The 26,701-nt window shown below is 37.5% G+C and overlaps 1 protein-coding gene across 5 annotated transcripts in view; it reads left to right on the forward strand.

Moving 5' to 3' along the window:
* WDR25 (WD repeat domain 25) overlaps window positions 1–25,733 on the forward strand; it is a 66,540-nt gene extending 40,807 nt beyond the window's left edge. For 4 of the 5 annotated variants that reach the window (XM_035566810.2, XM_035566808.2, XM_035566809.2 and 1 more), the window contains exons 4-7: window positions 5,514–5,644; window positions 22,547–22,717; window positions 24,300–24,440; window positions 24,807–25,663. In XM_035566810.2, coding sequence (XP_035422703.1) covers window positions 5,514–5,644; window positions 22,547–22,717; window positions 24,300–24,440; window positions 24,807–25,028 — 665 coding nt within the window. In that variant the 3' untranslated portion in view covers window positions 25,029–25,663. Of the gene's footprint in view, window positions 1–5,513; window positions 5,645–22,546; window positions 22,718–24,299; window positions 24,441–24,806 lie in introns of all 5 variants that reach the window. The other variant, XM_050710816.1, reaches the window with a different exon arrangement.
* The last annotated feature ends 968 nt before the right edge of the window (window positions 25,734–26,701 follow it).

Genomic DNA, 26,701 nt, shown 5'->3' on the forward strand with positions numbered 1-26,701 from the left:
TCCATTTGATATTTACCATCTGTTACATCCAGATGTAGCTGAGAATCTCTACCAACTTTAGAAGGGGAAATATATTTTTAAAATTTATTTATAACTGTTTTATTCTTAGAATATATTTTATTCATCAGTGGATTTTTCATTAGTCACAAATGAATTGGTACAACAACATAGGCAGAACATTGGCTGGATTAATATTATTTGCATATTATAGACACTTTTCATTCTTTAATATTATGACAGGGGGAATGTTCCAACAAATGTTGGCACTTTTCCTAAGTTGCCAAATGCTACAGTTGTATTTTAGTTCATAGACTGAGCTTGGTTTCAAATATAAGATCCTCAGAACTATAATGGGGAATTTAAACTATTTTGAAAGATTTCACATTGCCATAGGCAGGAAATGAAGATGTTGACTGGGAAAGGAGTTTCATATATATATATATATATATAGTGTGGTGACTTAAATCTTTTTTTTTCTTTCATTTGTTTTATTTTAAATTATTTTGAGAGTTTGTTAATGGCACATTTTGTATCTCCAAGAGGATGGCCTACATTTGCTTTTCTATTTTCTTTTCTATTTTAATTTATTAGTCCTATAGATATAACATGATTATTGTTAATGTAATTCTGTTTGTTCAAATAGAAATTTTAGTGCTCATACATAAACATAACCTTATGAGAGCTGTGACTTTCTCCTCCTATTCCTAACTTGCTCTCCCAGTACTATGTAGCTAGTGCATGAATATTCACTAATGCATATATTTTATGACACCTCAGAAAAAAGACCAGTGGATTGATCATTTCATTTCATTTCATTTCATTTCATTCTTTTGAATGCACACGGTTATCTTTGTGAGGTCAAAAGAGACACCCCCAATCTAGCAGTTATATGTTGAACATAGTTTAATGGTTACCCTCCAGCTAGGAGTTAACAGAATTTTAGTTTTTGTATTCACTAGTATGAAGTCCTTGCAATAAAAAGAGACAAAGATTACTTTTGAAATGTTTTCAAGGGTCAGAGATAAAAGGATTTAATATTTTAAGCACCTGAAAATTGTGACTATGTAGGGGAAAAAAATAATAAATGCATGTAGTTGGTATAACTTACATTCCTGGAGATAAAACCAAACAATCTGTAAGCATGGCAAGATAAAAGAGACAAGTAACAACGAACATCAATTTGTTAAGAACAAATAACACCTGATCAATCTAATTTTCTTCTCACTGCTGCATATGAGACAGGGATTGTGACTGTAATGAGGGTGATTTTTTTATTGTTTCATGTCTTTTTGTAAACACAGTAGGGAAATCCAATCTACTCTGCAAGATTACTCTTATGTCCTTGTAAGTTTTAGGCTTCACTTTTCTTTACTGATTAGTGTAAGTAAGTGAATGTTTTGGATTATACGTGTAGGGGTTTGAACCTTAGGACCACTAAACACAGTTACAGAAGCATCCAGTGCTCATTAACTGTGTTGATGTTCTGTGAAAAATTCACAATGTTAAATAGCCTTTAAAATATTTGATTTCATAGTTGAACAGTTTCACAGCAGGTTGCAGCATGAAATGAGCAGAAACGTATGTTCAAGATCTCTTTAAAGACTTTTTTCATACTGTGTATGTTACTGGTGGGCCTTTAATGAGTGACGAATTGAATTAAAGCACTTTAAGAATATAAAACACATTGCAAAGATGTAGTAGGTATTGTTATTGAAATTGTGAAAATTAAAGATTGAGAGAAACATTTGCTCTCTTCTTTGGAATAACAACTTCTCAAAGAGGAAAATGATCTGTGACATGTTTTTTCCCTCAATTAGCCAAATCGATTTTCAGAAAATATAATTTTCTGCAGCCTGTGTGTTGGTTGAGTCTTTGTTATGCTACCTGTAGGAACTAAAATGCAATAAATACATACAGAATGCAGATATATACAAGCTTGCTGATTTACACCCATTGTTTTCTCTTATGGATATGGGAGTTTTCTACTAGAAGGACATCTTTTGCAATATATAAAATAAGGCTCCAAAACATTGAATATGTATTTAATGTTAACAAACTTATGCGTAATTGCAACTACAGATTACTAGAAATGTGTAGCAGGATCTCCAGAAACTGTCAAAGGCAGACTTGCTAAGGTGTGGGGCTGGTTTCCATCACAACACAGTTACACGTGTAGCTCATAATAGTAAAACACACTACATGAAATTTGTACAGAAAAAGGGGTAAGAGTTGAATTCACAGTTTTCAAATATTGAATTGTGTGAACTATATTCTGCCACATCATCTTCCAAAGTGATGTGTTCCATCTCTTGGAGGGATGTTTTTCCTGTTATTGAGGTTCTGAAAAATTTCTGGGAGTAGAGATTTCATTACCGTAGAGACTGTGCCTCAGCAGCTCAGCCCTGGTGATCTAAGAACTAAAAGGAAAGAGTTTGAGGAATGTAGTCACATAAATGTTAGGAAAGTTTGTGTTGCAGGATTCAGGCATATTTGTGTGACAAGCAGTCCTGTGTATTGGGCATAAATTTCAGTTTCAACAATAGGAGAATTTCCTTTCTGTCCTGTTGTGATTCTCCCCTTTTGAGTACGCTCTCATTTGCTCCCATGCTTTTCTTTTCTTTTCTACATTCCAGTCTTTTTCTCATTTTCTGTGACATGGCGGTAGAATGAAATTCATGTATGCACCTAATAGTGCCAGACTTTTCAGAATGCTGTTCACTGAGCTTCCAGAAAAAGAGATTTGATTAAATTTCATTTTGAGGGGAGAAAGAATGAGACTGAGAGGTGTAATTTAGATGATTAATTAGAGAGCCTGAGCTTTTAAAGTTAATATATCACAATTGATCCTCAGACCAGTTGAAAAGGTAGTGTGGTTGACATCTGCATCAAACAGTAAGGTACAATCACAAAATCAGAAAAGGGGGGAGCTTAAAGAGTGTTGAGGAGAATAAGATGCTCATGTTGTTTGCATGAATTCTGTTTGTACAATTACACTGTAATGTGGAATTCATACAATTGCACTGTAATGATCTCAGGACTATTAGTGACTGTCACTGAGAGCTTTTGGGTAAATAACCAAATGATGACAAGATGACAAGAAAAGGGCAAACACAGTAACTGCATCTATCTTTAACATGGGGGAAAATGAAGTAGGGAATCAGAGAATTTAAGTTTCTGCAGAAATTGTTGGGCAAATGACCAAATTACTTGGAAGTAGCTGGGGATGAGATTGAAAGATGGACTAATTAATAACAAATTGTGTCAAATCAATCTTATTTCTTTCTATGGAAAGGCAACAGATCTTGTAGTCAGTAGATGAAATGCATCTTATATTTAGTGCAGATACTTTTTGGTTGTGTCTTACTTGACTTTCTCATGCCTTAGGCTAGAGAAAATGCTAGAACATTTGTAAAGAGCAAAATAGTGAGACAAATGTATCCATTATAGATTGAAAATGCAGTTTTCATAAGTCTTGTGGAGGTAAAACCAGATCTTAGTAAAGTCAGGTAAGCAATTAATGTTTCTCAGAATGTGAGGTGGTGAGTTCTACTGGATCTCTTATGTCTATATCTAGCACCGTTTGGACAATGCACTTTCTGGAGAGTTGTGACTGCTTGTTCTGATGCTGTATGTCCTACTTGACGAGATTAGTACAGGTAGGCTGTTGTTTTTCTAATTTCTGGCTGCTATGCCATAAAAACTTATTGGTTATACTCCCAGAGTGTTTATTAAACTGGGTACTTGTAAGAGCCAAATTCCTTTGAAGCAAAGTGCTATTTAATCGACCAGGGAGCCTCTGTGTGCATATTCAGTGTTTTCTCAAGAGTTCTAGATGACAGAGTAAGATGCATGCACATGTGGCTTTTCTGTAGCCTTCAAATGGTGCACAGATGAGAGCAATATCTTGTTGCTCCTATTACTGATGATTTTAATATCTTCTTCATTCCCTGTGGAGTCTTTGTTTTTTCTGCCATAGCTGTTAGGATGCTGAAAGCTCCCATGACGAAAGATGGTCACTGTTGCACGACTTGTATGAAGGGTCTCTGCTTCCCTTGTGACTTTTTTCTCCTTTTGGGGAAGGAACTTTAGGGACTGAATTAAGTCTTCCCCTCAGTTGTGACAGAGAGGCCCTTTAGATATTGCATGGGTAATCAGTGGATAATCTATTAAAAAAAAAAAAAAGAAAAAATAACCTACAAAACCCTATGTTCATGTAGAACAACAGTTGCCTCTCCCCCCTTACATTCCCTGCAATCTATTTTTTCCTGCCAATGCTAGCTCAAAGTGTACATGCATAAAGTACAATCTTTCTCTTTTTTCCTTTACAATGAATAAATAAATTATTTGACAAGTCTTATTCTCTTGACTATGTAAGCTTATTTCAGCAGAAGGGGAAAATGGAACTGATGTTGAAACCAAATAAATTGGCTCCAAATCATGAAGTAAGCAGGAAAAATTCTATATGAATGCTTATCAGTATTGTCCACCTAACAGGAAGTATTTATACCTGTCACTATTTTTTTAAAAGTATTTTCAGTAGTTTAAGACAACTCTCATTTGCTGAAAATCTAGATTAATTAATATTTTAAGAAACTTCTGTCATAGTATGTTTGTGTTGTTTTTTATTTTTTATTTCTGTAGCACTTCTTCATTGTGGCTTAGGCAATAATTTTATTTAATGTAGATCTTTACATGTGATATGTAGAATATAAAGGACATTGAAATTATGAAACTAAGTAAATTTATTTATCTTGGTCCATGCTGCTATTTCAAAATAATATTTCAGTGAATGTATGTTAACGTCATGAATTTGTTAGCACAAAAGCAGTGGACTGTGGAAAAGTCCTATAAATTAACGTAGCTGAATTCTGTTGCCTTTGAAAGTGTAAAATGCAATTGATACTAACTGCAGAATCCTGTGAAGATTAGTGTGCACAGTTAAATGTTGGGAACAGAGTATCCATGGGAACAGCTATTGCCTTCATGTGATGGTATACAAGTTATTTCCTTCTTTCAATATGAAGGTTCGCTCCTCCCTTCACAGAAATATAAGTAAACCACCCAAGAGCTGTAGTATAGTTTGGGATGTGGGATTTCTATACAGACAGTAGTCTTTTCTTCTAGTTGTTATTTTCATCCCACTGATAAAAGACTATGGCTTCTCTCAGGAAAACATTCATATGTTAGATCTGAAAATTGAACCCTGGCTGTCAACTGAACTGGGACCTTGGTGGTGCTCCTCTCCTTCGTGTGCAAAACCGCTCGTTGTCTCCTCTCAATAGGAAGCAATCGGTGGTGCAGAAGCCCATGAGCAGGATTGATTTCATGTGGGTGGAAATTAGTGAGTTCCATCTTGTGTTTTCAGGAAACCAGAATAGTCCCAGGCACTTGAAATGTGTTAATAGAAACATATTCACTTTTGACCAGCTAGGTATTTTTGAAACTTGGTTGAAATTAATAATTATTTTAATTTACTGATCAAATTTTAATCTTCGATTCTCACTTTATTTTAGGGAAGCAGATATTTAGCAGCAAAAACGAATTTAGGATCAGCGCACTGAAGTTCCACCCTGCAGATTCAAATATTTTTGTTTGTGGAGGGTTCAGCCCAGAAGTTAAAGCTTGGGATATAAGGACTTGTAAGGTAATGGATTTTTTTTTCTCTTGTAAGACGTTTCCTAGGTTGAATGTGCTATGTATTACTAAGCTGCTAGATGGTCTTTCAGTGAAATGTTATTTGTAAGCATTTTGCATTTGTCATTGATTGTATTGCCATATGTTGATATGAACTGTATCTCTTGCATAGAAACCTGGAGTAATTTTCTATGCATGAAAGGCCATGCAGAGGCATATATGGTCTTTGCCTTTACTTTATCTTGAACCACGCAGAACAGCATGCTCCCATCTGTCCTTCAGAGTTCAGGTAAGACCAGAACTGTATTGTTCACCAAAAATGGAAGCAAAAGCCAGGCAGACATCCACGTGCACAGAACAGCTCAAAGAGCAGCAGTGACTGTAAAGTGAGTAGTTCTTTGTTTTCCTTTGATTTTCTATGTGGGTAGAGCCTGCTCATCATGGTTACCCATCTGTTTGCTCTTGAGGACGGCAGAAGGGATCTGAAGAAGGTAAGCTTGCTTAACCGAACACTGTCTCTCACCTTGATGCACTAAACAGCATAAAAGGTGAGGGATGCAGGTAGATATTTCAGGTGTGAGAGCTCTAACGTGAGCCGTTATGGGAGTTGCTCTATTAAGGAAATACAGTATTCTTGTGCAATCAGCAACTTGGTTCCTGTGCTGCAATTGTTCCTTTGGATTTATCTCTGGTGTTTGAGAAACAATTCAGACTGTGTGGTGTGACTTTTTATTAATAATTGTGTAGGTTCTATACCTTAGGCTTCCGTTACATGAATAAGTTATTAAAAGAACATTAGTATGTACATATCCAGAGTGCCAAGTCTGAGGCTACTCTGAAAATAAATTTAATGAGAGTTTCAGAGTTACACCATCAGTGGGAAAACCTTTGTAAAAAGTGTGATGGAATTTATTCCATGCATACTTGTATGATGAGCCGTTTTCCTTGATAAAGGATATGAAGAAATACTTGAAGCGCAGTTCCATGACAAAAGATAATTGTAGTTTTAGTTTGCAAAATAGTAAATACATATTATAAAGAATACCTATGTAACTTTTAAAAAGCTATGAGACTTTCCATAGTAATTCTTCTCTCCTTATTCCTGTCTTTCACTGGTATACAGTATTCTGGTATTACCACTAAAGTGATTTTGGTGTGCCATGTTTATCATAGGCAATTTATGGAACATTGGAGTATGTATCACACAAATGGAAAATAATGCCAGTTCAAAGGGTGTTCATTTCAAATGGTCAGAGGTCACCCTGTAAATTTAATGTAGGAAAAAATCATTATTTTTTTTCCTGTCAGGATGCTGGAAAAGAGAGACTAGAGGAAGTCTTCTCTACGGAACAGCAGTGTCAGTGGTTTCATAGTGTGCAGATGAAGTAGAGAGTACAGTTTTTCTTTCCTGAGACTCTTATAACAGTAGATTTTAATTATGGGGAGGAGTTGCAGTCTGTGATTGAAACCTTAGCTGTCCTTTTTAACATGGAGAAGCCATTGAATGTCATGTTAGGATGAATTTCCTTTAAAAACTATTTCAGGAACCAAATGGATATAATCTTTTTAAAGCTTAAAGATCGCTGACTGTAGTGTTAAATTTGAGATATTTTATCCTAGTCAAGTAGAAGATGGCAGATATGGGTGACAAAGTATTCCTTATGAAATTTCCTAACTTGGTGCAACAAACTTTCCGGTAAACGACACTGTAGTTATACACAAAGTCAAATGACAGAGTGGTTGTCTACAAAGCTAGAGACATTCTTTACTTCACCACCTGTTGTTTCTTTATGATGGATATTACATCTTTGACTGTCTGAAAATCCTGCAAAGATGATTTTTCTCTAGATTTGAAATCAGCTGTGGTTGATGAGCATGTTCCTGCCAAAAAAATGGCAATACTTCCAGCTTGCATATGTCTAAGGTGCCCAGTCTCTACAGATGGAAAATGGTAACTGCTTGTTTCTACAGTACAAACAGTACAAATGGCCAACATGGTATGTTGCAAAAATGTGCCTGTCTGGAAGGTAGCTCCCTGGTGGAGACAGCTATGGAGGAATATGGTGAGAAATCTTTCACAGATGGTAGGGGACAGTCTCAAATAACGATAGTGGAGAAGGCACTTCACTTTCAAGGAAATAAATAGAAGAATCTTTTACAATGGATATTGACAGCCAAGGGTTATGCTTAAATAATACTTTTTACAGCAATTCTGATGCCAGAGATTGTGATGAAAAGACTTGAGCCTATGCTGAAAGACTATGCTAAATTGACATTGGCTCAAGTAGAAGTAAAGGGCTAAGTAGCAGATGTAAATGCTTGTGCTGAATAAGTTGGTTCTGAGTCATCTCTTGAGTCTGATGCTCTCCTATTGTCAATATCTCTGCCAATTCTTGGTATTCTGGTTGTGTCTTTGAATGGTGTAGTGTTGTTGCCAAGACAAATGGCTTGAAAAATTATTTTCTTCTTGGGTCATTTTTCCTCTTTGTGAAAGTTCAGTGTCAATACTTTCTCAGGGTACCTTGCAAAGTATCAAGCAGTATTTTATTCCAAGCAATGAAGACACTAGTTGTGTTAATCACTTAAATAAAGCTGCTCCTTCCTGTTAGGCTTTAAATTCCAGTGCTTCAGCTCAGCCACAGCCCAGACTGTGCATTTATATCTGTCAATGCTGCTTGTAGTTCAGGTTTGCGTAAATGTAAGCTCACAAAGCAGTTCTTTGTGAACAGGAGCAGGTACGGGACAGTGTACTTCTTAACCCATGAAGAGGCTGCAGAGCAGCATGTCTACCAAGCTGTAATTGCTGTATGTTGCCAACCAGCTGATCTTGCTGTCCTCTAGAAGACATCCCCATCACATATATGCATCTACTTGCTACAAGACTGCAGGTTGCTGATTGACAAGGGGCAGTTTGATTGCCTGGGAGTCTTCTCAGTGAAACTGTTCCTGGAAAGCAACAGGAGAGGAGAAATGCAATCGTGTCCCTCACTGAAGAACAGCATTGCTAGAACAGAGAGAAGGCAAGTGGAGAGGTGTATGACATGGTTTACATGAGAGATTATTGCAGTAAGAAGCAGACAGATGAGATGGAGATTACAGTGGAAGATGAAGAGATAGGGGCTGATGTGCAATTTGTGAGGTATTGACTTATTGAAGGCAAAGAAGGCAAAGTAGTAAACCCATACTGATAAACTGTAGACTTCAATATCATTTATATCTTCTGTAATTCTGAAAACAAACAAACAACAAGAAAAAAACCTAACAGTAGCCTGGTTTGAGATGATGTTCTGATATATTTTAATTCTGGTAACTACTGTGTAAACAACATCTGGCAAAACTGTGGAGGAAAACTGCATTTTTCAGTACTTTACCACTGTCTAGTTATGAGAAATGAGATATGGCTGGAGTCACCTTTGTGTGGCTTGTGGAGGATGTGGAGGATGACATATAAGCTGCATGTATATCTGCATTCAGAGCCAGGAGTGAATGTCTTGGGTGACAGCATCTATAATTCATTTCCAGAGGACAAACACTGTTAAAGCCATTTATGTTCATACAGACTAGTAGAAGTGAAACATGAATATTTAACATTTTATTAATTTGACTATATGTTCACTCTCAAACAGCCCTCAGGTTTGCTGCTGATTAGGGAGTCCTTATGCTTTTTATGCTCTACTGCCCAACTGTGCTATTTTTTTTCCACCTCCTTACTTACTGATTTGGGTATGATGTCTGTTTGAAATGGGTACAATGAGATAAGATATTTGTCTTTCCATGGGCCATCCCTTTTCCACGGGCCATCCCCTTTCCGCATTTTAATGCTGTTGCCCAAGTAGAGGGTGTACTCAAGGTTGTTGCATTATGAATTTTTCTTTTTGACTGAGAGCATCGCTGTTGTCATATACCTGGTTGCATGCTGTGAAGTCCTTTGATCCCATTTTATAATGTGATTTCTCAGAAATCTGTGGCCATGCTACTATGTACAACAAAATTAAGACTAGTAGAATAATGCATTTTTTTTCTCAATGGCTGATTGTACATTTCTGTTTATAATGCTTAAGCTCCTGCTTTAGAACCTGCTGTAAAGAACTGCTTGAACTCAGGAATGCAAACCTTGTTTGCCTCTAACTGCAGGACACTGGACTGCTCAGAGTAAGCTTCTGTAAGCTGGTGCTAATGAAGAGATAAAGGAAACATCCCACCACACTACAAGGAAATATTTTACTTTCCAAGAGGACAAACAAGTGAATGAATGTTTATTCCCATAGGTAAAATAGGAAAGCTTTAAGCTTGGTAAAACAAAACAAAACAAAACCACCCATCCTGTTTCTTTTGTACAGAGCCTATACTTGTTGTTCTTGGGAAGTTTAAAAAAGCTGTTACCTGCTTTGTTCACTAGGAAACAATTATATTCTTGCAGAACATCATTGGTCAGAAAACTAACCAATTAAGCAGTGCATTAGGAGTATTAATTCTAAGAAATAATAGCAGTGTTTCATCACCTTAGAAAGTGGATGGTGTGGGTTTAGCTTGGTAACAGATATTGATGTATTTTTTGACATGTTACTTTGAAAACAATGAAGTTCTGTGTGTACTGTGCCTGATTAAAGCAGCAGTGTAGCCTACTCTCATACTATGAAATATTTCCAAAGGAGGGAGGGAGCTTCTTTTGCCCTTTGTTTTCCCCATTTAAGGTATCTGTAGCTCAGCAGAGGGTGTAGACTGTTAGGCATTGAATTTTGTATTGGCTCTAAAAATGTGGTTTGATTTGAAGAACTGGGTTTGTATGCATACTGAGTGAATGTCGAAGATCAGAACTGAGTAGAGAAAAGGGGAAAAACATCAAACTCTGATTTTGTTGGTTTTGGCTTCCTCTTGCAGAATGGTGAGTATCGCATATGCATCATTACTACAAAATAATGTAGTTATATTTCAAACTCTCAGCTGCAGAACAGTATGTTGGTTAGGCATGAATCATCACTCATCAGTATCTCATGTCTGCTTCTTTTTGTGGAATTTCAATGGATTCTTCAGGTATTCCTGTTTCTGTTGTTACCTTTATTCACAAACTGCAGCTTGCTTTCATTCTTTTCCATCTTACACACTTAAGGTCATGTTCAAGATTGGATAAAGTGTACTGCCTAATATGCTGAAATTTATCCTGTTCTAATGAGTGCATTTTGCTCTTAGCTAAAATAGATGTCTGAGGTGTCTTGCCACTTAGTTTCTGTTTTGATGCAAACATCCTTAATATCTTTCAAGTGCTTTCACCCTAATTTGTTAAAAGATTTTCTTTGGTATTCTTACTGTTATAAGTTTCCAGTAGCTTTCGTCCTGTTTTGCATCTTTTTTTTCGTGTTTTAACCTGTCATTTATCTTGGAACAATGGTGTGGGTGAAGTCATAATTCTCTTTGAGAGAATTTTTTCTCATCATCATACTCCTGATAGCAATAGCCTTTTTAGGCCTTGCAGCATATTTTGTCAATACAATAAGCATCCTAAACTCACTGCATGTTGAAAACTCAATTTCAGCATTCGTTGGTAATTCAATTCCAGAGGCCATCCTTTAGAATGCACTCCAGTGTTTTAACAGGCTGTCTTCTTGCAGCCTACGTATAGCAAAACAATCATATTTCAGGAAAAGGGGGAATTTTTGTTGAAAATTCAAAGAAAAGTATAAAGCATCAAAGAGACGGAGAGAATGACTACTAAAAAACTATTGTCCAATTACACATATATATATATGCAGTGATTCAGATGAGCTCTCCTATGCCATTGTGCCACATCAAAGATTTCTGCTGATGGAAAATGAAATAGAATAACTGATAGTGGTGCATTGCCAATTTAGTAATTCTGATACCTCATTTTGATTTTGGCTGGCAGCTGATTTTTAACAGGAATGTAAATTTATGAGCATAAATTGCTAGTATTTATTCATGTATTGAATGTGCTATAAAAATTGGATTTTTAAGTCTCAATGAAAATGTATGAAGATCGACTTGAGGCTTTCTTTCAGCTACTAAAGCATCGAGAAATGTAGAGTAGGCTATTAATCAGAAACAGATATAAAAAAAGACATTGCTATCCTTGTTCTGTTGAGCAAATAGGCAAAATGATTTCAAATGTAACTTTGGATATTGAGCAAGATAAAGAATGGAAGAACAATAAGAAAGTCAAAATCTTCAAGATAAAGCTAAGCATAGAAATGAATGGCTGGAACAGCTTGTTAACTGCTCAGTGAAATGTAAAGTATACAGGCATCTCAAAATTATAGAGACAAGTAATCAAAGCCTGAAAAAAAAAAAGAATAAAGAAGAATAAAGGAGGCACTTGAATAGAAAGTAGAGATTTATTACAGTGGTATTTGTTTGTATTAAACCTAGTTTTGTCTCTCTGGAGATGAGATTATTCTTGAGGCCTTATATTGCTGTATAATGGATTGATGATGTTTATGGAATACTTGGAAAATGTTTTTAGAAGCTTTATGAAAAGACTGGAAAATTTGGAAGTGTGTGTTAAAAAATATATAAATAAAAAGAATAAAACAATGCAGAACTCTGCAGTGCCAACTGAGGAGGGAGCATCATATTGGACAGCCTCCATGGGACCTCTGGACTTGAGATCTGAACTTAGGAAAACCCTGTAAAAGGAACCATACAATAATACTGAGACCTTAAAGTACTTATGTATTTTAAAGGTATTCATTTTCACAGAGCTGTAGAATAATGTCTTAAGATGTTCAGCACAAGCCAGTTGCATTACACAGTCACTCTGTTTTGACTGCTCTACATTAGCTTTTCAGTCTGGAGACAATATATTTTCCAACATTTTATTCTACCTGAAATTTTAATGTTCCTTGAAATACCAAGGAGAGCAAAAGGTTGAGACGTGTATCGTTTAGTTCAGCATTTAAGGACTTCTTTGTGTTCACAAAAGAAAATAAGATTACATCTATTTTTATTAATTTGGGTTTGTAGATTACACAGTTGTAATATCAGAACAAGACTACAACTGCAGTTGTACTGATACTACTTTTAAAGGAGCTAAAGTTCCTTATATCATGAGTGAATTGTCTGACTGAATAGAAAGGATTCATTTACGTGTGCCAGCAAACGTGTGTATATTATAAAGTAAGGATGCTGTTAGCTCTTCTGAAAGGAACTCATGTTTGAATGTATTAATTTAAGTTTTCCGAGTGTATCCATTCAGAAACACTTTGGAGATTTTGCAAATTTTACCTTTTAAGTGTCAAAGTGCTGTTTCAAAGGGATAAACCCATTTTTTGATTAATTTACTCTGACATAGTCAAAAAGAAGGCACAGATATATATCTTTAGATCTATATTAATCTACTTAATAGCAACCACGTGCTCAGTTTCACATGTTGTATAAGACAATAAAAGTTAAAACAACCTGATTAAAAATCAAAAAGGCCAAGGGGAAGTGAGAAGTTTATGCTGATGCCATTTTATACAGCTGGGAAAAGCAACATTCTCCACGTTAAGGGAAGTTTCATTTTCTTATCCCTATAACTTTCCCTTTATTCCACAGATCCCACTGAAAATGAATGTATTTAAAACATTTTTTTTTACCACTTGCATTGGTATGCTGGTATTAAACTTTCTCAGTAAGTTTTCCCAGTAGCTTTTCCCAGTTTTCATAGTACTTAATTTCATTAAGACCAGTCATAATCTTGCCTGGTCTTTATCTGCATGAAAGTTCCCTAAAAATGATAAACAATGAACCTAAAGGCCACCAAAAGAAAAATATGGGCAGCCAACATTAAGCAATCCTTCTACTGCCATACAAGACTGTTCAGATTCAAAAGGAAAGCATGGTTAATGTTGCTAACAGCAGCTATAAATCTAAGAGAATTAATATAGAGGTGTCTTCATCCCCCATGAGTGTAAAGAAAGTGTGAAGAAAGGTTTGAGCTAATTCCAGTTGAAATAGTTTCAGTTACTTCCTTGGTCATATTGTCCTTTCAATATTCAAAGCTGAAGCAAAAGCACAGGAATTGCTGCTTCTAGAAACAGCCCAGTTCTCTGTGCTGTGCTTTGCACCCTGTTGAGCTAAGCCAGATAAACAAAAACAACACAGCTGTTGCTCACCCTGATTGATTTATACTTTTTTTGCTTTGCGTCGCCCCTTTCCCAGGTGATTGGTTGGGGGCCAGGTGGGCCTAATGGTATATAAGCCGCAGGTGTCGGTTTAGGGAGCTCCTTTTCCCTGAGCTGCTCTTTTTGGGGGGGGCGGGGGGGCGGTAAGTGCTTTGTTTTTCCTTCAGCCAGTTGTATTGTTCTTTATGTGGGTCAGAGTGTATGGGCTGATGTGTTTCCAAGTTGAGAGAGGTAAGCGTGTCTTTTTGAGGTAACAACTAGTAGGATCTTGTAGAGTAAAGCAGGCTATATAGTAGTAGCATTTTTTTACTTTACTGCATGCAGTTCTTCAGGTGAGTAATTTTTAGAATATGCTTATGGATAGGAAGATGATGTTACTTTCCTTTTTTGCTTTGTGGTTCTAGGTCTCTTATGATTTTTGCAGAATCATGGGGCTTACTGTGAATGTGACCTCATGTCTTCACCTGTATGTCAAATATTATCCAAGTTACAACCTTAGTGTTAAAGTGATGGAGCAAGGTTTAGGGGAAAATGTGTCATCCAAGTTCCCTGTGTCAGTGAGTATCTGAAAACAGCAGAAGTAGGCACGTAAGGTGTAGTCTTTTTCAGGGTTAGGGACAGTTTCTTATATTTCTGGAGCTTTTTTCTGCTGTTTTGTTGGCTGTAGAGTCTTTAGACTTTGTAGCCTTCTAGATTTTAAGTGCTTGGAATTCCCTTAATAGAGGGATATTTAGGGGAAAAGAAAACAAACCAAAACAAAAAAACACCTCCCAGCCACCATGGGTTCATGAGGGGTAGGTCCTGCCTAACAAATTTGATTTCTTTTTATGATAAGATCACCCATCTAGTCGATCAAGGGAAACCAGCTGATGTGATCTTTTTGGACTTCAGCAAAGCTTTTGATGTGGTTTCCCATAGGATCCTACTGGACAAAATGTCCAGCATACAGCTAAACAAAAACATCATATGATGGGTGAGCAATTGGCTGACGGGCAGGGCTCAAAGGGTTGTGGTAAATGGGGCCACATCAGGCTGGTGGACAGTCACTAGCGGGGTCCCTCAAGGCTCCATTTTAGGGCCAATCCTTTTCAATGTGTTTATAAATGATTTGGATGTAGGACTAGAAGGTGTTTTGAGCATATTTGCTGATGACGCCAAACTTGGAGGAGTTGTAGACTTGGCTGAGGGTAGAAAGGCCTTGCAGAGAGATCTGGACAGATTGGAGAGCTGGGTGATCACCAACCGCATGAAGTTTAATAAGAGCAACTGCCAGGTCCTGCACCTGGGTTGGGGCAACCCTGGATATATGTGCAGACTGGGCGATGAGACGCTGGAGAGCAGCCCTGCAGAGAGGGATCTGGAGTTTGTGGTTGACAGCAAGTTGAATATGAGCCAGCAGTGTGCCCTGGCAGCCAGGAGGGCCAGCCATACTCTGGGGTGCATCCAGCATGGCATCGCTAGTCAGTCGAGGGAAGTGATTGTCCCGCTCTACTCTGCACTGGTGCAGCCTCACCTCGAGTACTGTGTGCAGTTCTGGGCACCACAGTACAAAAAGGACGTAAAACTGTTGGAGAGTGTCCAGAGGAGGGTGACGAAGATGGTGAAGGGCCTAGAGGGGAAGACATATGAGGAGCGATTGAGGTCACTGGGCCTGTTCAGCCTGGAGAAGAGGAGGCTAAGGGGAGACCTCGTCACAGTCTACAACTTCCTCACGAGAAGGAGTGGAGGGGCAGGTGCTGACCTATTCTCTTTAGTCACCAGTGATAGGACCCACGGGAATAGTGTCAAGCTGAGGCAGGGGAGGTTTGGCTAGACATCAGGAAGAGGTTCTTCACTGAAAGGGTGGTCGCACACTGGAACAGGCTCCCCAGTGAAGTAGTCGCTGCACCAAGCCTGTCTGAATTTAAGAAGCGATTGGACTGTGCACTTAGTCACATGGTCTAAACTTTTGGGCAGACCTGTGCGGTGCCAGGAGTTGGACTTGATGATCCTTATGGGTCCCTTCCAACTCGGGATATTCTATGATTATACTTTGATTAATGAAACTCTTAATATTTTGTAAGCATTTAGGAGCTTCTTTTTCATATGGAGCTTTAAAGTTAGGGAAGTTAACTTTTCTGGGGGTCTCTGCTAAAAATGGAGGAGTAATTTATTCTGCTGTTGGATGTAGTCAGTTTTTAAAACTGTTGTCTATTGACACTCTTGTGCTTTGACTCATAAACCTGCAAGGCCTGTTGGAGATTTGGGAAGACATATGTGCTACAGCTGTCACAACAGAAAGTCCTGAAGTAGCACCATGCAGTAATCTGGAGAGGGAATAAGTGAAAGATGACAGGCCTGTGGCTCTCCTTCTTTATAATGATGAACTTTCAGAAATATTCTAGACCTCCATAAATGCAAATTCACTGCTTATGTTAAACAAGGAGGTAGAAAGAGAAAGGGATGTCAGGCAGGAGAAACACAGAAATATGACCTGTCACAGAAAGGAAAGATTAGTTAAAGATATAGGAAAAAGTGATATAATAAAATTTTGTAGGAGTTCAGGGATGGTAAATTGTGCAAAGCTTACCTGATATCACTCTAAATTTGTTTGGTGCTCTTTGGTAGAACATTTAGGTAAGCTGTAGAAGGCAGAGACTAACCTAAGTATTGTAAAATGAACATCGTTCCAGAAGCATGCTAACAAAATCATGTATAATAAAGGACTAGAATATCATGCAGGAGAAATAGCACTGATTTATTAGAAGTGAGATAAGTAAAAAAAAGAATACGAAGGTCCAGTCTTTTGGGCTTAATAACCATTTTGTTAAGAAGGTTTCAAAAAGGATGAATACAAAATCAGTTGGTTGCAGTGATAGACAAATTTAAGGAAAATTTAGAGTTATATACAAATTCCCGTTTTTGAAATTTAGACCTTATAAAATATAGAATAAATTAACTAGAAAAATGGTGAAAATTGTGATTTTGAGCTTCTAAAATTAGACTGGAAATGTACTGCAGAGTTTTTATGATTAACAAAGGCCAAGGTAGATGTTGTTAAAAATTTTTTTTATTTCCCATCTTGTTTTTGTTTTCTCTGGATTGAGCACTGCTTAGCCACAACATTGCAACTATCATCTACAGCTTTATGCTAAAAAAAAAAAAAAAGGAAAAAAGATTCTCTTTAGTATTGATGATCTATTTCTTAATACTTGAGTTTATAAAGAGATAAGCCCAAGTCATTAAAGCATAGTTTAAAAATCTAATAAATATAGAGTGCAAGTGCAGTGCATTTGTTTCCTTGGAAACATTCTATCGCAACTTCTTTAAGATGAGATGCAGTCATTTTAAGTAGCTTGTATTTAGGAGACCTAATGAATTTGTCTCTGGATAGCATATAAATATGAAAAAAGGCTGTAGAAATTGGTGGAACAACTTGTACTTCTGGTTTCTATAGAAACAGCTAATATATTGTCATGTACTGATGGTATTATGAAGAACAATGTAATTAAAATAAGATCATTTATTTGGTGCATTAGAAAACTGAAGTTATTCTTTCACTGTCAGAGAAAAGTCTTTACGGAATTTATGGATAAAAAGTTCAAAGAAAGATGATGTCAGTACATTTTTACGAGCATAATTACATATGCTTTTAAATGTTAATATTCAAGGGTGCTTTCTGAGTATGCTGGCACATACATGAGCACTGCTGCTGTGTTTACTCCTGTTGTGGTGCTGTCATGGATCAGAACTGTAGACCTGTCTGTGCATGCAATCTCTCTAGCACAACTGCTCTTTACGAGACTGAAATGGGCCAAGAACTGGCCAAGAACAACAAATGCTTCTTTTTCAAGAGTAAGTATTCGCATTGTTGGGAAGTTCTGGTTTCAGTCCATTTCTAGACAAATTTTAAACAAGCACAACAGCAGCCACTCACTGGGCATTAAAAAAAAATAGAGTAAGAAAGCACTGCAGACTTATTTATCAAGATTTCCAGTAATAGTTACGCAGGACTTTAAAATTTGTGGTTTTGGGACTTCCTACACCACCAATGTGGTCTTTGTCTTTCATAGCTTGCTTTGAATTTTCACAATGAAATTTTGTTCTTGATTTCTTTATTTTTAATGTTGACAACATAAACATGGCACATTGTTTGCATGGGACCACCTCTCATGTTATACACCAGTCTTATGTTAAAATACTTTAAAGAACATAAAACTACAACAAGTTTGATCTTCCTGTCTATGCTATTACCATGGATTTTGATTAAAACAGCCACTGTAGCTTTTAGATGGAGATCAGAAACATAAATTGTTTGTCAATAGTCATGGCTTTGTTTTGAATTTGTTACTGTAAAGCAAATAGTAGTTATGTGGCTCAACACCTTACTCTTATCAGTTTAACTGATTTATTTTGTAATGAGTATTTTCTCTCAACACAACACCTTACACTGCAGTGGAGGAAGTGTTTTTATTCTGTGCAAAATGAGCTTTCTTTTTAGTTGAAACATGCTTTTTATACCTTGCATTGCAGTAGTACAGTTTCACAAATGAAACTTAAATCAGTTGCCCATTGCATTACCCAACATGCCAGTAGGAAGAGGCAATTTTGTGCCAAAGCACACAATCTAAGAAGCTAAGCTGAGAAGAATAAGGAAAAAAAAATACGGTCATTTCACAGGTTGGAAACCACTGTGCTGGCTGATCAATGACATTTTCCATGACCTTCCAGATTGCCTGTAGTCCTCTTAGATTTGTTGTGAGACCTTATTTCCAGATTCTCAGGGCAGTGGATGTGCAGGCACGTTTCTTTCTTGTCTAAAGCCGGAGGGGACTTGAGGGAAGCGAAGTGCCAGTGGGTGGTGGGTGACCAGCGGTGCTGGGGACAGCACCGGCTGCTGAAATGCTCGTATGGATGCTCCGGGCTTTCCTGAGAAGCAAAAGGCACTGCCTGTGCTTTGTGCAGAGATGTATTATAGGACATCTACACGAAACAAGTACCTTGAATTCAGCATCACAGCATGCTTCTCAAATCACCAGAGCCATAAGAATCTATTTGAAACTGATTTAATTTGCCTAAATTACCTTTCTTGTTGAACGCCTGAAGCCATGAACTCTTGCTGTTGTAAAGAAGCTTTATTATTATGTTGGCTTTTGTTGACACCAGAAACTATTAGGCCTCCTTTTTGAAAGGATTTCATTTATGTCCAGAAAGTGCTTCAATTGAACAAGTGGATTGTGGTTTTCCAGTGCTTACGGGTGATAAACCTGCAAATAGAAAAAGAGCAAAAGCTGTTATTAACAAACTAAAGCCAGCAGGGTAGGAAAACTCGTGCTTTCCCAAAGTAAGTTCCTCAGGCATGTCATGAATTAATTGTCTAAGGTAGAACAAACAGGTTTAATTGTGAGTACTTTTCAGGGCAGGGGTGTTGCAATTAGTTATTTTTGAAAGCCATCTTTATGGAGGAATTTAAATACTATGTATACCAAGTTCCCAGCTGCTTTTCAAAGTGTTAATTTATTGTTCTCTGAGTCAGTTCTTACTATGTGGTTTGGTGATTAAACAGCATAGTTTTTCTGAGGAACATGTAAAAGGTATAGAAAAAGATAGTGTTTTATACTAATTATTTTATACTAATTTTTGTGGACATTTTTTCTGAAACAGTGCTAAGTTGCACAGAGTAATTTGGCTGGATATCTTACTGACTAGCAGACAAGCAGATATATTTAATAGTTAGCAGTGAAAATGTTTAAATTGATAGTGGGAGTTTAGGTAACAGCCCTACAGAATTTGAGCAAAACTTAAGAAGTATGCTTACATTGCCGTCTTCACAATTTCTTCCTGCTCCAAAAACATGTTAAAGCAAGCCCCCAAACTAACCCCAAACAGTGTTGGACAGTGTATAAATGGGTTATACATACATATATTTCACAAGGGTTTTTCTAGAGGCTTCACGTAGCTGAGGACCCAAGCAGTATGTCTGAGTTTGTTCCATCTTTAAAAGAAGGAAATAATAAAGAATCACTACCTTGAATCACTGTTTAGGACTTTTTTTTAATCTTTTATTACTCTATATTGTTGTTTTACATTTCCTGGAATGAACTGACCTTCATTTCTGCCTCTTCTGTGTTCCATTGCTTCATGTCTGTGCTTCTCTGCTTTTCCCAGCTGGATCTTGTCACCTCTGTGAAGGTACTTCACAGAGTAGCTACTTCCTCCCCTGTATAGGGGTGGTAAAGCACCCCTCTGCCTTTGTGTTCCATCCTCAGAATTTGCATTTATTTCAGTTCTTCTGCAATTCCTACAGCTGTCAAATTTTTGTATGGTATTCCATTTTGCATTCCAGGCAGCCATTATAGATCAGGTATATTTGCTTTTACTTTTTTTTGGCTCCTATGAAATAGCTTAATTTTCTACTTTTCTAATGAACTATGTGCTTCTTTTTATAACTCAGTGAAGAAATAGATATGCATGGTGATTTCTCCATAGACAAAGTGGAGGCTATAAATATGCAAATATCAATTTTGGCTTTACAAAGTTTAATTGCTTTATATATTATGCAGATTCCTAGGATGAAAAATATGACTTATGCAATAACAGTTGTATATTCTGTATCTTAAAAATACAGGCAGATTGCTGAGAATTGTGCCAGTTTTTTTTGTTCTACAGGTTTACATCTTGTTGATGTTATTGCTGTGTGTGTAGAGTGCTTGCATGACCAAGGTTCTTCACTGAGTACAAACATTATGTTTCCAAACTACATTTCACAGAGCCTGTGAAAAGCACTTGAAACAGCTGCTGCCTTACTTCTGCATGCTGAGATCACAGGAAGCAGAGCTGGAAGGGACCTCAGGAGATCATCTAGTATCTCTGTACCCTACAGCAGGATCAGCTAGTTCTGACCATTTCCAAACACTCATAGATTTTGATCTTGAGGCAAGGAATTGAGAAGTTCTCACATTGTTTGATATTGTAAATTATTTTTTTTATTGTTTAAAGTGTAAAACTGTTATAATCCAGGATATTTCATTGCAGTACCTGTTTTTTCTTCTAAAAATGCCTGTGCTTACAGTACCTATGCAAGCTCAGTAGCCACGTGCTGTTACAGGTATAAGACTGGCACTGAAATGCCTCAAGTTAAGAACCATTTCAGTATAATACTCCATTCAGTCTCTCTGCTCAGTTGGTATTTCTGTGAGGTTGCAAGGAGGACTAACCTCTGAACACCCTGTTGGAAGTGCAGGCTGCTATGTTTTAGCTATCTTGAAGAGAAAGATTTAGATATGAATAACTAAGAGTCTTTTAGTGTCCTAGTTTTAAGGATCAGAATATTCAGAGATGGACTGCTTTGATCTGGTCACTTGCCTTGAAGTCTCTCTTCACTGGAGGTAAATCAGAGAAAAGGAAGCAAAGGTATTGATTTGTAAGATTCAAAGTAGACAACAGATGCAGAATTTCATGAAGAAAGGTAGAAAGAAAGGAAATTCTAATTATTCATATATTCCTTAGAATACTTCAAAATCTGTCTCACATCTTAAGATCCAACTCACAAGCTGTTAAAATATTCAGAGTCCTGTGGCTGAGGATCCATCTCTGCATGCATCCAGGACTCTGTGGTATAAGTCCTAAAAGAGGATCTCGACTTGGGAACTCTGATATTTTTGATTTGGAAAGTGGATTTGGGGGCTTTGGTATTTGCTTTTATAGCACAAACTTCTTTAGAGGCTGACCATGTGCATTAATTACAAAATTGGAGCTAGTGCATGAGGCACAATATTTACTCCTGAGCTCAGATGTTTGAGCTCTTTGAAGTGTTTGATGACTTTCTTTCCCTGCTGCCCTCTGTTCTTGGCAGAGTGGCAGCAAAAGCAGCAGCAGAGGCTGGCTCATGCCAGAGCCTTTGGTAGGTGGATGAGGTAGGAGTCCCTACAGACAAAGGCAGCATGCTTGCTGAGTCCGTAAGCACTGAACTGCTTGACAGCAGCACTCTTGTCACCACCATCCCCTCCTCTGGCAGCACTTTAGAAGAGCAGGCTCTGCTTGTGTGTGTGTTTTTTTTTTTTTTTTTTTTTCTTCAGGAGAGGGTGTCAGATTGAGCCCTTAATAGAGTGAGCTGTCCTCTGCAATGGTGAAGAAGGTGCTTCTGCAGAGCACGTCTGTAGGTGCCTCCTGGGCAGTTCCTCACCCAGCGTGTGAGCTTCCTTGCACAGCAGCTTGGGACTGGGAGAGCATCCTGAATCATCCAGTTTACTCGTCCCCTGTGATTTATAATTAAGTCTAGAATGATCCATGAGAGTATTCACTTCTTGCAGTGTCCTTTAAGTTGCAAATCCCCACTAACCCTAGTTGCTTTCCTTTCTCTGGCTTTATAACTAGCTGAAGATTTTGAGAACAAGAGGACTGAAAACATAAACTTCTGACATTTCCTGGAAGGAGAGCTCCTCAGACTCATCCTCAGAGTGCACTGAGTTTGTAAAATAGAAGGGAGCTTGTGTAGACCCAGCTCCACAGCATTGCGTCATCTAAAACTCTTTTTGGATCTAACTCTAATTCCTTAAGAATTTATAATAGAATCTGAAGTATACATAAATGTAATATCTAAATTAGACTGCTTTTATATCTCATGTAATTTTTCAGTGTGTGAACTATTTACGTACATCACCAAACTATTTAATATGCTTCTACTTCAATTTTTAAAAATGATTTTTTTCCACGTACTAAAATAATATATTATTAGTTGGAGATGTCTATGTTCTTGGTATTAATAGCTTATCATTCTCTGTCCAGAAATGAGAAACTTTCTTGTCTACTAGGTGACTAGAGTTTACAAAGCTGCAATACAACAGACGTTGGATATACTCTTTCTCACTGAAGGAAAAGAATTTCTCACAAGCACAGATGCAGTGAGCCGGGACTCAGCTGATCGCACCATTATTGCATGGGACTTTCAAAGTGCTGCCAAAATCTCCAATCAGATTTTTCATGTAAGATTAACAGCTGTTATTGTTTGGGTCATGATATAGTATTTCATGCTTGTCAATAATGTAGAAAATAAAGCTGGAATGAGGGTTGTTGACAAACTGAGTTTTATATTTGCATAGTAATAGCAACCTGATACATGCATGTTGATTTCTTGTATGGCGTAATCACAGAGGCAAATTTTACTCTTATCAATACAGATAGTGTTTTTCTCCGTAATCTGTCCAGACAAGATATTTAATGGACTAAATTGTCTAGAAAGGCTGGCAGCTTCAAAGGAGATTACCAAGGAAGTTAGCAGATAATTCCAACTCCCTGGTTCTTTTCCGAAAACCCAAGTCTAATATACTATGTAATATAATATGATTGAATTGTATACAGATGCCTGTTGGCTGGAATGAAGAGTTCTCTACTGACAAGGACATGCAGTAGATGATCTAATGGGTTTGTTTCATGTTTAATTTTCACAATTATGTCTTTGTCTAATATTAGATCTTGTATCTTCCTGAATAGGCAATAGGGGGAAAAAAAAAAAAAAAAAAACAAAAAACAAAAAACAAAAAACCACCCGTGAATAAATAAAGTACAGAACAGTCAGGTTCAGTATCAAGGCTGTTTTTCAAACAACCAGCCTTTCCCTCCCTGTCCTCTTCCAAACAAACAAGAAAACCCCACAGCCTACCTTCTCTGGACTAGAGTATCTCTGAACTGGACAATTTTCCCTCTTCTGCACTGAAAGCAAACAGAAAATGACAGTGATTTTGGTAAACTCTACTTCAGTTTTCCGAATGTCACATTTGAACCCTTCAAGATGGGAGAGAACTTGTGGACTCAAACAGATTAGGTCCTGACAGGACTTCATCTATTGCTTATCTGCATTATCGAGTGAGTAGCTGAGCCCTGAAATAACCCACTACTACTGAATACCCAGCAAAAGAGCGCAATGCTCCTGCAGATTGTGTGGTGCTATCTGATCCCTTCCTGTTAGACCCAGTTTCCCCCCAGAAGTACACGGTGCCCTGCCACAGAGTGCACTCCTAACCAGGCATGGTGCCTAGTGCAGTTTTGGTTACTGTGCCCAATACTTTATGATACCCAGAACTGCCCAGTTCATCACTTCCAAACCACGTAACAAAATCAGTCTGCTCTTCCCATCCAGCTGCATAGCCCATTGTGTCCAGTAGTCACTGTCAGCCTGATGTCCTTCATGTGCAGATATTGTACAGCCAAAGCCCACTTGATTTGTATTCAGGGCTTCAAAATTCAGCACCTTGTCTTTTGTTTAGACTGAAAATAGAAGAGGGGTTCTTTCATGATTGGTTCGGACCTAGCTGAAATCTACCAAAACAGGATAGATATTTGATTTAATATTTGACGTGATGTAAGACTTTCAGTGGATTATAACGAATGAAGTATATATACTTAATTGTAACGAGTTATATATATATGTATATATATAATGTATACCACGGAGATGTCTTTTACCCCATCTTTTACGGTCTTTTGAATATGTCAAAAGTTAACTCAATTCATTTGAGCAAAACATTTGTTTCATGCAACAAAACTTTTTTTTAAAATTACTTTCAGGAGCGTTACACTTGCCCAAGTCTGGCTCTGCACCCAAGAGAGTCTGTGTTTGTTGCTCAGACAAACGGGAACTACATGGCATTGTTTTCTTCCCAGCGACCTTACCGAATCAACAAAAAGAAAAGATATGAAGGACATAAGGTATTCTTTATCACCAGAATGATCATAAGCAAGACAGATAGAAAAGGAACTGTGCTTTTTAATAAGTCTGCTAATAGTGTTTGATGGTAAATCAGTGATAGGTATTAATTGCCTTCCTTTGCTTTCCCGTATGCTATTTTGAATCATATACACTCTGAAGAAGATCATTTTTAGAAGACTTTGTGAATACTTAATAGCTTGATTAAATAAGTTTGTTATAGCTGTGTCTTAATAAACACCTGGAGAAGTCCTTAGTGCATATTTATTTAAAGATGCATTTTTTTGGTACCATATTCATTTTCAGTATTACCACAATGAATTTCTCTAATCAGCAACAGGAGTTATGCTGTTACTATTTTTTTACAGGTGGAAGGATTTGCAGTGTGCTGTGAATTTTCTCCAGATGGAACACTTTTGGTGACAGGAAGTTCCGATGGCAAAGTGTTTTTCTACAACTATCATAGTGCTAGGATTATTCGCACTCTGTCTGCCCATAAAGAAGCTTGTGTGAATGCAAAATTTCACCCAGTCTTGCCATCACTCCTTGCAACATGTGATTGGACTGGAGAAATCAAGATCTGGCAATAACAGGCAGAAAGACTTTTCAGAATAACTTTCCTCTTTGCCAAAGGTTTTGGTGTTTCAGAATGAATAAACCATGATATGCAATGTGAAATTTTGTTGTGATGCCCTGTAGGCAGGGGAGAATGTCATCTTATTTTCTGTCTGCTAGACATATGCTTTCCTAATGTAGTTAAGATGATCTTGTTAGCTGCTGAGCAGCTCTTCCTCTCTCCCTGGGCCTTGGTGTGAAACATTTCTGGCTCGTGTCAATGTTCTGGTGCTCATCTAACCCTACCCTGATGTGAGAAGCTAAACCTGAAAAAAAGTATTGCTCTTCCTATGTAGCTTTTTACTGCAGCTTTCTTAAACCAGATTTTCACTAGTTTAGCTCCTTATCCTGGTCACTAATGTGGTAGACAAGCAATAGTATAGGTCAAGGCAAAACAGCTTCTACTTGCAAGAAAGGGGATGATCACAGGGCAGGTGGGACTGCCTCTTTTGGAAACAGGAAGGCATTACCAGCTCAGCTTATTGTAAAATGTTTTCTGAGGGTTCTAGGGAAAGAACTTGGAGCTAATTTTGAAGCCAATAAATCTGTGTTCTCTACATTTCCGTCTTTGAATTTTGAACATTTATGAATTTTTAACCTGAACTTATGACTGTATATAAACAAAGCAAAACTATATGTAAATGTTTTTAATTAAAACAACCCAAAACATTTTTTTTTACACATGGTGTCTGTATTTCACTGTTTTACTCCTCTTATTTTTCAGAAGTTCACACTCAAGACTATCATGAAATTGATGCATGGTGGAATGGTGGGACAATTAATATGCTACCCTGATTTAATCAAGCACACATGCATTTCTCCATACTTCTTGATGTCATTTACACATAGAAAATCGTCATCATGGTATTCTGTGCAGGGGATGTTCTTTGACATTCAGACTGTGGATGGCTATTCTGCAGCAAAAAAAAAGTCTCTTAGACCATAACTAAGTTATACATGAGAATATAAATACAGTATATTCTTTTGATTTGTTCTGACTGACGCAAATACAAAGTGAGTTTGTTTTTTATACAATATTTTTCACATGCTCAATTAAAATGGATTTTTCAAGGAAAAATTTTCAAAAGTCTTGCAAAGGGCATGTTCCAACTAAGAAATATGCAAAATGTGCTCCATTGGTTTGTGGTCTGTGTTCCCTACAGGTTGTAGTAAGAAACAAGCCTGTACCAAAGCTATGGATCCAGACACAGATTTCTAGGTTGGAAGAGACCTCAAGATCATCGAGTCCAACCTCCGACCTAACACTAAGTACTCCACTAAACCATATCGCTAAGCTCTACATCTAAATGTCTTTTAAAGACCTCCAGGGATGGTGACTCCGCCACCTCCCTGGGCAGCCTGTTCCAATGCTTAATAACCCTTTCGGTAAAGAAGTACTTCCTAACATCCAACCTAAGCCTCCCCTGGTGCAACTTTAGCCCATTCCCCCTCGTCCTGTCACCAGGCATGTGGGAGAACAGACCAACCCCCACCTCTCTACAGCCTCCTTTAAGGTAACTGTAGAGAGCGATAAGGTTGCCCCCGAGCCTCCTCTTCTCCAGGCTGAACAAGCCCAGCTCCCTCAGCCGCTCCTCGTAAGACTTGTTCTCCAGACCCCTCACCAGCTTGGTCGCCCTTCTCTGGACTC

The sequence above is a fragment of the Cygnus atratus genome, chromosome 5 (genome assembly GCF_013377495.2).
Source record: "Cygnus atratus isolate AKBS03 ecotype Queensland, Australia chromosome 5, CAtr_DNAZoo_HiC_assembly, whole genome shotgun sequence".
Classification (NCBI taxonomy): Eukaryota; Metazoa; Chordata; class Aves; order Anseriformes; family Anatidae; genus Cygnus; species Cygnus atratus.